Consider the following 10,739-nt stretch of genomic DNA (forward strand, 5'->3'; position numbering starts at 1 on the left):
AACAAAGAAAATAAGCAATTTTAGAAGCATGCAAATGTACTTTTACCATGCATTTCAGAAAATTTCCCAAAACATGAAATCAGTACATATTAATAGTAGAGAACAACAACAACAACAACAAAAAAACCAAAGAGTAATTGTTTACATTTCACAAGCCAGTAGTCCCGTACCTTACAGAACGTAATTCAGAACTTCAAATAGTCATAAATTTAAATGTCTGAAAAAAGAAATTGAAATTTAAACATGTAGCCGTCCTCTGCCCAATACTTTCACTCAGCTGTTAGTGAACCACAGGAGAGAATCAATGTTACATCTCTGAGAACAGGAAGCCCCATCGCTTTCACCTGGGCACACATCTGTGCAGCTCTGCTGCTTGCTATTATTATGTGTTATGTTTTACGAAAGAGACAATACAATGGCGCGTACACTGCAGGTGGCCAGCAACCTCAGGGAAAAGCCAGTGCAGCTCGGGAGGCCTGGCCACCGACCCAGAGGCCTCCCCGGTGGGAGTGAAAGCTGTATTTACCGAAACTATACGGGGTAAGAATGTTACAAGAGCTGCACAGAATCAGAACCTCTGCCAGCAAAGACACCACAAATTCCCCAAGAGCCTGCCCAGTTTAGCCAGGAAAAAGGACCGCCGGTACACCTCATGTGCCAATCGGACACTTGCCGGTCAACCACGGGCTCACAGTGGCAGCAAAGATGAGATCCTGGCAGCTGTCCAGGCTGGACACCACGTCCACGCCCCAGAGGGCAGCGGCATGACTCCACCCAGCAGCACTCCAGGCCCCACAGCTGGGCAATGCCCACCAAGAAGCAGACCGTCTTATTTTACAGATGAGGAAACTGAGAGCAAGAGGACGGTTCACGCCTGCTCATGGGACACGACAAGACAGCTTGATGACAAAGTTTACCTCCCGTTCAGGTGGTGCTTCGTACGTGGGACAGACAGAAACGTGGGCACCTGTGCTTTCTGATGTGTAAAAAAGAATAAAGATTCTGGGGGCTGTCCTAACAGTCATGTTCTGTTATTTTCTAGTTCTAGGCAAAGCTGCCAGGCCCACACTGAGGCAGTGCACGGGGTGTGAACTGGCCAGCGCCTCGCTGTCTAACTCTCCAGTTAACTGGAGAGCCAGGCTCTGGGCAGTCCCACACTGAAGTGCTCAAGGCAAATGCACATTTCCTGATGGCCTCATGACTGTGGGTGCTGCAGCCTCGCCCCAGGCCGAGGCCATGAATGTTTGCAGGGCTCACCATGTGCAGGTATTCTGAGCACTGCCTCCAGGCACAAGTCCTCTTCAGTTTCCACTGGAGAGAGACCTGTGTCCTGTTTGTCCCGGACACTGCAGGTTCTGAGGGTACTTCGGAAGTTTTACCTCCAGAAAGCCCTGGGTCAGGCTGCTATTGGTGAGGCAAGCCCATTCTCGCCCTTGGACTGTCTCTTCGCAAGATATCAGCTTACCCTGGGTAACCAGCTATCACTATGTAAAGACTACTAGGAGCATTAGCACACACACAGTTATGTTGAATGCCAATTAACTCATAGCTGAAAGTGAAGTGAAGTGTTAGTTGCTCAGTCATGTCTGACTCTTTGCGACGCCATGGACTGTAGCCTGCCGGGGTCCTCCACCCATGGAACCGAGGCAAGAACACTGGAGTGGGTTGCCAATTCCTTCTCCAGGGGATCTTCCCGACCCAGGGATTAAACCCAGGTCTCCTGCACTGCAGGCAGATTCTTAACTATCTGAGCTACCAGGGAAGCCGTTGAAAAGGTCTCTTAAGCAGCGCAGAGTATGAATTTTAAGAAATCTCAATTTATATGTGCAAGATCAGGTTTTAAGAATGTACCAAACACAGGTCTAGATGAAAAAACAACAGTGAACTCCAGGTGGTACAGTTCGTTACCTGAATGCCTGGCTTGCATCACTCAACCTGAGTGTCAAGGCGGGCTTCACAGCAGGCGGCCAGCAGGACAGCCCAGCACTCACAGTGCCTCTGCTCCCACCTTCCTTCCAGAGTCTCATCATCAACTCATTTTTCTATCAGTTAAGAATTTCTCACCATTACTAATCCCAGTGCCACAAGGTAACAGTAACGCTTGAGCCTTGAGGGAAAAAAGGTCTGAATGTGACTTCCTGTCTTCTTAGCTTCTGGTCACAGAGCAATATCCATTTCTGTTCAGAAGCCTCTGGCCGCTCTGCAGGTTTTCATTCACATTCTCATTCACTCTCACTTTCATCTTCATCCGAACTTTTGTCACTGGTCTCAACCAAGCCTGCCACGCTGCAGGACAGGTTTTTAGAATTTACAACTAAAAGAGGTAGATATTATCAAAAATATGTTAATAATTACAGATTCATTAGCAAATATTCCCCCATGCCCATTATTTCGGTCACTGCAGAAAAAGTCCCTTAGGTTCTAGCTCTATATTTTGTGACTCAAGTTTTCATGATTTTAAGCAAGAAACATGCAAGAAAAATTTGCCTGCATATGGGTAAGTTATTTTCCTAGGAGAAATATTTGTACAAGTGTTATAAGGAAGTATGTTTATAACCAAGAGTTGATACTCCTCAAAGTAGAACATTTAGCACCAAGATCAACCACAAGGAGAAAACTAACACCTAAGGGCTTTACAGGAATGGCCCATTTTTACAAAAGCTGCATTCCTGGAATCTGCGTCCACCCCCATGATGCTCAGGTCCTTCGATTCTCGATGCTCCTGGGGAGTGGGTGCACCTCCTCTTACCTTTGGCAAAGTGGCTATCCTCCTTATCCTCATCACAGTCTTCCCAGTGATCAAAATCAAAAGCCACATTGGGATTCTGTTCAACATAACAATTTACATTACTTGAGAGAATAAAACAAACTCAGGGTGTTAAGACCAAGCATGGTTGACTTCTACTCACCCTCTGTTTGAGTAAGCCACACCAAGACTCCCTTTGCTCTTTTGCAAGAGTGATTACAGGTTCGTCATATTTAATTATGCATTTGCAATCATCTTTTATTATGTTGGCTTGCAGCTCCAAATCAGCCAAGTAAAATTTCTCTCCTACCCAGGCACTAGATTTACAAAAAGAAATAAAGTCAGCCTTTTAAAACATTAGAAATTATTTCTATTTGGTTTTATAAGCTATACATAAACCCACCTGAAGACAACTCTATCTCTAAAGTATTTACATTTATAATCTTTCACATTCCTTATTTTTATCTTCAGTATGACCACATCCTCTTTTTGGAACCATTTTATTTGTGGGTGGAAGCTGGAAGAAAGGGAAGAGGATTATATACTCATCTCTGTGTATCTGCTAGGCAAGTAAGGAGAGCAGACCCCAACAATGAGCATACCTTTTCGGCGGCTCTGTAGTTTTGTTAATGGAAGCACCTCCATTGTTTTTAGGTAAAGTTTCTGTCCAAAAAGTCAAATTTTCCTATAGGTTATTTATATGTGACTCCATAATATTTATACATATATAGTATATATAACATATATATTACAAATAACATGTATATGACTCCATTATATATATAATATATATATATTATATGTACTTTTGGCATTTTATGCAACTTTTCGTTGAACTACTATAAGCATAAACTTCATAGTAACTGAAGTATCCAGCTGCAAAGAACAATTTAAAAAAAGTAAAATGTACATCATTTAGTGTAACTAATAAAACAAAAACTAGATTAAGAAAAGAACTATTTACATTGACCAGTATTAAGATTAAACAATCGGGAATGTAAACTCTGTGAAAAAGGACCACATGTAATTGTTGGCCATAGGACACCACTGCTCCAATGTCCCTGCTATTTCAGCCTGCTAGCACCCCTAACAATTTCCAGAACAGCAGTCAGTACGTGCAAGGACCACTGCAGCACATAACATTTTGTAAATCAGTGCAATTGAAATTCTCAACCTAAAATGTCTGAGGCTTTCAAAGACTTGAGCAAAAATGTTTATGAGGGGCTTGTTAACAATAGTCAAAAACTGAAAACAATGTCTTTCAACAGGCAAATGGGGAAATAAACTGCAGTACATTCATATCACAGAATGAAAGCAAAAGTGAAAGTCGCTCAGTCATGTCTGATTCTTTGCAACCCCATGGACATAGTCCATGGAATTCTCCAGGCCAGAATACTGGAGTGGGTGGCCTTGCCCTTCTCCAGGGGATCTTCCCAACCCAGGGATAGAACCCAGGTCTCCCACATTGCAGGCAGACTCTTTACCAGTTGAGCCACAGGGAAGCCCGTATCACAGAATACGACTCAGCAATGAAGTACCACTACTATTGGAATTTCACAGACATAATGTTGATGAAAGAAGCCACGAAGAGTGTATACCATGTGCTTCCAATTCAGCAACACTGATGGTATTGCAAGTAAGAACAGGGGCTCCTAGGCAGGGCTACAGACAGGAAGGGTACGTAAGGGAGACCACTGGGATTCTGGGAATGGCCAATAGCCTGACCTGGTGGGGTAATGGACATGTACACACAGGAAAATTCTCTATGTTTAAGATCCGTGCACTTTTACTGGATGAGCACTATACCTCAAATAACAAAAAGGAAAAAAGTTACAGAAAAAAAAAAATCGGAAGCTGAATTGTCAAAAATAGAAAGTTAGGTAACATCAGTTTATATCACCTTCTAATTCACCTAAAAGTGGAAAGCCTAAACATCAGAAAATTTCCAAGCATTAGTAATTTTAAATTACCCATCTTTTAAATAACCAACCATGCTTTTGGTTTTCTGAGTTTGTCTTGGAGTCAGTTCCTCTCTCTGAGCCCTTGTCCTCTTGCTGTGTGCTTGGCAGACAAGCACTGTCTTCTCTGGAAGAAGGTATCCTGGGCGGAAAAGGCAGAGGTGAACTGTGAGACGGACAGACAGGAAGAATCTGGCTCCCTACAGGGATTTCCAGCAAGAAGAGGGAGGCAGGCCAGCCACATGTGGCTGGAAATGCCTCCTACAGCAGTCAAACCTGCACAGAACTTAAGGCTCACTGACAGGCGACAAGCAGGTCAGCCAGCTCCGGGCACGACTGGCGTTGGATGATCGACATAATCATCCAACAGGTGCAGGAACTCATTTGCCAAAATAAAATTCTTTTCAAATCATGTAACTCTGAGAATTGTATGCACTGCTGCCCACTTCAAAGAGGATAAAAGAGCAGAAAGTACAAGCCGTCTCCTTTCCTCTCCTGTCCCAGCTTCCTAGACACCCTCTTACCACTCTGGATCTGTTGCTAGGAACATTCTTTGCAAGAAAAAGCAAATACTGCCCTCTGTATCTTTCTATCTGAAACACACACACACATGTTTAAACACATGGGAACCTACTACATTACATTCACTTTTCTATCCCTTACTTTATTGTACTTAGTAAGTGGTGACTGCACCATATCAATATATAGAGGGCAATCTCATTCTTATAAAAAATTGTGTTTTTCTTTTGGTTGTTTTAACAGGTAACCACATACATGTGGTTCAGTATTTTAGAAACAGATAGAAAGGTCTACACAGTGAAAAGTCTCTCCCCTCCCCTCTGTTCCCCAGTCACCAATTTCCTTTCTCAAGGGAGAATTAGAAACAGATAGAAAGGTCTACACAGTGAAAAGTCTCTCCCCTCCCCTCTGTTCCCCAGTCACCAATTTCCTTTCTCAAGGGAGAAAACATAAATCATTTCTTGTGCATCCTTTTTGAGTTAACTGAAGCCTAAAGGAGCAACCTATAGAAACACACGTATACACACCCCTATGGGTAGGGAGTGTGCATGTGTGTCTCCAAGGGCACGTCTGACTGACACATATGAAGCCTGTGGCATGGAGGGCAGTGTCCCATGGACCAACCACTCAGGCACGGACCCTTTTCTCAGGCTTTGTTCCCCTCACCACTGTGCAGCCTCAGACCCTCTGTGGCCCACCCTCTTCTTCCACCATGGCTCTGACCTCCCCCTCCTGGCCCTCTTTTACTGGGGATCAGTTCCTTCCTCCTCCCACACTTACACAAGTCATGACTGTCCTCAAACACCAGCAGACCAGAGCCTCCCCATCCACTTTCCTGCACTCTAGGTTTATACCTTCAATAACCTGAAACTCAAGTCCAAAACCCACTCAGTGTCTCCTCCCCTCTGAGCTGGCTGCTCTCTGAGAAACATCCTTGGGCAGCCAACCCTGCCACTATCTTCTCAGACCTGAGGACTCAGAATGACACAATTATACACACTCCCCTGTGTCTGTCAACCTTTCAGGTCCCCAGACTCTGTCCCCCTTTCCAATCTGCTGTAAGAATGGCGCCATGCTCCTCGATTCTGGTCCAGCAAACACACAGCTGCCATTCATCTCCTGAAACGGAGTCCCTTCCTGGGAGGCAAGCTTCCTCTGTAGCTCCCGTGGTCTCTGCACTTCCCTCCATGCTTACGACCACAGGTGTCCAGCACTCCTGTGCGACTGCAGAGTCACCTGTGCCCAGGCACTGAGTAAAGTGCTTGGTTCAGAGCTGGGGCTCAACAGCAGTTGTGGGGCTTCCAGTAAGTGATCCACCTTTGTCTTGAGTAAACCTACTCAACTGCAGTGGCATCTTCAGGTAGAAAAGAGTATCTCAAAAGTAAGTAGGGAGGACTTCCCTGGTGGCGCAGGAGATAGGAGTCCACCTGCCAGTGCAAGGGACATGGGTCTCATCCCTGGTCCGGAAGAGTCCAAGCTGCAGGGCAACTAAGCCCGTGCGCCACAACTCCTGAGCCTGTGGGTGAGAGCCTGTGCGCCACAACTCCTGAAGCCCGTGTGCCTAGAGTATGTGTTCTGCAGCAAGAGGACTCGCCGCAGTGAGGAGCCCGTGCTCTGTAACAGCTAGAGAAAGCCCGAGCAGCAACGAACACCCAGCACAGCGAAAAAAAGAGAAAAGCAAGCAAGCATGGAACAATTTTTGTTTCCTGAAAGTATACAGAAACCAAAACATATTCTAATCCCACCCAATTTTATTAAGACAGAAAACCCTGTAAACTTCAGACAGTTTTCATCTTTGCCATGTTCTCAGAAATTCCCCTACTCTGAGCAATAATTTAGGAACACTTCAACGTCTCCCACGATCACAGCACTAAATCCGCCCGTCAGTTTTCAGTCCTTATTTCACGTGGCCTCAGGAGCACCATGCAGCTCATGGCTCCCTGCTCCGTGAAACTCCTTCTTCACTGCCATCCTGATGCTCCCCCTGACCCCAGCTGGCTCCAGGCTGTGTCTTCTCAGATGCCCACTGCCGGCCACTTCTCAGCGTTAGAGGCCCCTCAGCTGGCTCTGGACACCCAGCGTCTGCTGACCACACCCTTGAGACCACACTCATACAGGTACGTTCAGACACCGGCTACTTCGCCACTCCCACACTACCATCCCAGTCTGAGCCACAATCATCCTGTCCCAAACTCTGGGCACAGGCTTTGTCCCCTCCAGTCTCTTCTCAACACAGCAGTCCAGGGTGCTCTGATTAATGTCTTTCCTCTGCTCAAAACTCTCTCACGGCTCCACTTCATCCTCCGAGGAGCCTACTCCTTGCACTGGCCACAGGGTCCAGCAAAATCCGACTCCGGTACCTCTGCACCCTGTACACCCAGACTCCCCCCCTGTATACTCCTCTGATCACTGCACCTCCCTCTCTGTTCCTGGAACCAAGGAACAACCAAGCCTTCTCCTGCCCACTCGAGTCTTCGCCTCTTGACATCTGCCTGGGTCAGGACTCAGCTCTAGTGTCTCGGCTCACCATCTCAGACCCCAAACCACCTTCCCTTCCCTTCTGCGTTAATCTGCTCCATCTCACATACCACCATCTGATCCCGTATGTATCTCTGTAACATCTTTATCGTCTTTCTCTCCCCATTAAAATGTGAGTCCTTCGTCTATTTAGTTCACTACTGCATGCCTAGTAGACACTCAATAAATGTTTGCTGAATAAATGAATGAATTTAAAAATTTCAACTTTACCTATTGGAAACTTCAATGAAAAGTTTTTATCTGTTAATCAGGTCAACTGAAACAAAGTTAGACTGAAGAAATATTCCAGCATCCAAAACAAAACGGTGGACTAGGACGCTCCAAGTTCCTATTTCCCTCTAGATAACACTGAAAGAACTTCCTGTTCCCCAAGCTCCACCCCTGAAGCCAGAGAGGGCAGAGCCGACCCTGTGAATTCTGCGTGTAGTCCTTTCTCAGCTGTCTGGAGCCAAGACAAGACACTTGTTCAGAAAAGTCCTAAGATGACCCTAAGCTTTCGCCTCAGGCTGATTTCTAGGCCAGAATGTGGAGCAAACGGGAAACGTGTGCATTGCTGGGAACACAACACTTAGCTGTTGTGGAAACAGGTTGTCAGTTTAAAAAATGAAACACAGAACTGCCGTACAATCCAGAAATTCCAGAAGGCCTGGGAGTAGGAACTTGGACAGCTGCACACCAGTGTTCACAGCAGCACGATTTACAGCAGCCAAATACCCTCTACAGCTGAACGGATAACAAAGTGCAGCGCCGCCAGGGAAGGCCAGTGCAGCCGTGCAGCGGAGGCTTTTTCAGCCTTACAAAGGACAAAATTTTGACGTCTGCTATAACATGGATAAACCTTGAAAACATCATGCGAAGTGAAACAAGCCAGACAGAGAAGGACGAATGTTGTATGCTTCCATTTGTGTGAGGCGCCCAGGACAGGTAAATGACTGGAAACGAAGCACAGAGGAGGGTCCCGGGGGCCGGGGGGACAGAAGAAAGGGGGTTGCGGCTTACTGGGCACAGGGTGTCTGGCCGGGATGTTGAAACGTCTGCAAATGGACTGTGCTGACGGTTACACAACGTGAACGTACTGCCACTGCACTGTACACTTCGTATTAGTTAGAAAGAGAAAACCATCGTATAGTAACACATATGTATGTATTAGTCTTAGGAAAATGGGACAGATAAACGAACCTATGTGCAAAGCAGAAACAGAGACACAGACACAGAGAAAAAGCATACGGTCACCAAAGGGTAGAAGCGGGGTGGGATGAACTGGGAGATGGGGCTGACATACATACACTGCTATGTATGAAACAGGTAACCAATGAGAACCTACTGTATAGCACAGGGAACTCTGCGCAGTGCTCTGTGGTAACCTAAATGGGAAGGAAATTCAAAACCAGGCCATATGTGTGTGCACGTAGCTGATTCACTTTGCTGTAGAGCAGAAACTAACACAAGATTGTAAAGCAACAGCACTCCAAAAAAATTTTTTAAAAATAGTTACACTGATAGATTTTATGTGTATTTTACCACACTTTGAAAAAAACAAAAGGGAGAAATTCTGTTATGTCTATTTTAACACAATTAAAATGCAATTTAAGAAATTACCGATAGTTTTGCTAGCTGTGCTAACAGCACTTTAGTCAAGTTTTTTAAAGCCTTTTGTTGTTCCACATCCTCACCAACACTTGGTATTTCCTTTCTCTCATTTCCCATGGCTATGGAGCGGTGCTGCTCCACTGTGGTTCTAACTTGCATTTCCCTGATGAGTAATGAGCCTGAGGACCCTTCACATATTAATTACTGGACAGCTAATCAATGGATTGGACACTGTGCAGTGTCTGTTCACATCTTTGGTCCTGTTTTCTACTAGGTGTCCGCTGTTTCAACTGAAAGGAGCTCTTGATGCAAGTCCTGGTGGACACACATGCTGAGTCCAATCCTCCCGCGGGGCTGCCCGTTTACTCTCTCTGAGACTTCAGAAGTCTCTCATCTTGCTGTGGACATGAAACTGGTACAACCCATCTGGAAAACTGTTGAGCAGTTTCCATTCCATTCCATCAAAAATACATTCGTTAGTGCACCAAAGCGCACGACGAAGAAATGTTTAAAGTGCCACCCGAAGCGGCCCAGACCTGGAAATTCCTCCCACCAACAGAATGGGGAAATAAACCACACTGTGTCCATACAACGGAACATGACACAGCAGTGGGAATACATGGTCTACAGCTGCACGCACGGAATGGATGGCTGCCACCAGCAGCAGGTAAAGATGCAGGAGACACAAGAGACACACTGCATGGCTCCACGCAGAGAGCGAGCCAGGGAGGAGTCATCCACCTTGTTTTGTATCTGGAAGGCGGCTGCCCTTGGGGAGAACCAGGAGGCAGCTCTGAGTGGCACCCTGTTTCTGATCTGGCCTAGTTTCCATGCTCAGAAAACCATTAAGCCATACTTGCTATGTGTGTACCTTTCAGGATGTGTGCTGTCAATAAAAAGCTAACAAAAGTTCCCTCTGTAAGCAATATGGTGAAATAATATATTTGGAATTTGTTTTATAATAGTCAAGCAAAAACAAAAGTGTGGGCTGGAGTGTGAATAAAATCAGACTCCCCAAATGTTGGTAATTACTGAGTGATGGGAACACAGAGACTCATTAGACTACTCTACTTTCAGCAAAAATGTTCATACCACTTGTGAGTTCTATTTCCACAAAACAGCTCTTCCAAAGGGGGACAAAAATCCACTTACAGGGTCTGGTTCAGGCTTTCTTCAAAAGATGGCATTTTAGCTCCTTTGTATAATTTTTTCAGTTGTTCTACATGTTCTGAGTTATCAATGCCCATTCCCATTGACAAAATTTCAGCTCGGACATTATAATCAATGACAGAAGTTTTCAAGGTTGAAAGTTTTGTAATGTGCACCTTGAATCAAAGAAAAAATACAAAGTTTACAAGAACCACACTTAGAACTTTACATGAATCACA

At 45.3% G+C, this 10,739-nt stretch overlaps 1 protein-coding gene across 1 annotated transcript; it reads right to left on the reverse strand.

The window, feature by feature from the left end:
- Window positions 1-840: 840 nt before the first annotated feature.
- On the reverse strand, window positions 841-10,680 carry LOC108635387 (putative ATP-dependent RNA helicase TDRD12). Its single transcript, XM_018045550.1, has 7 exons — window positions 10,504-10,680; window positions 4,737-4,846; window positions 3,349-3,409; window positions 3,150-3,263; window positions 2,910-3,063; window positions 2,750-2,825; window positions 841-2,314 (listed from the first exon to the last, which is right to left on the reverse strand). The coding sequence occupies exons 1-7, from the start codon at window positions 10,602-10,604 to the stop codon at window positions 2,223-2,225; spliced, it is 708 nt and encodes a 235-aa protein (XP_017901039.1). The 5' UTR covers window positions 10,605-10,680; the 3' UTR covers window positions 841-2,222.
- Window positions 10,681-10,739: the final 59 nt, after the last annotated feature.

The sequence above is a fragment of the Capra hircus genome, unplaced genomic scaffold (genome assembly GCF_001704415.2).
Source record: "Capra hircus breed San Clemente unplaced genomic scaffold, ASM170441v1, whole genome shotgun sequence".
Lineage (NCBI taxonomy): Eukaryota > Metazoa > Chordata > Mammalia > Artiodactyla > Bovidae > Capra > Capra hircus.

Excerpts from the sequence above, each read along its gene's own strand:
- LOC108635387 (XM_018045550.1), bottom strand. The coding sequence starts at position 10,604 with ATGGGAATGGGCATTGATAACTCAGAACATGTAGAACAACTGAAAAAA. Across the intron at positions 3,264-3,348 it reads ACTACAGAGCCGCCGAAAAG|CTTCCACCCACAAATAAAAT; the intron begins GTATGCTCATTG and ends CCTTTCTTCCAG. Across the intron at positions 3,064-3,149 it reads AGAGATAGAGTTGTCTTCAG|TGCCTGGGTAGGAGAGAAAT; the intron begins GTGGGTTTATGT and ends TTGTAAATCTAG.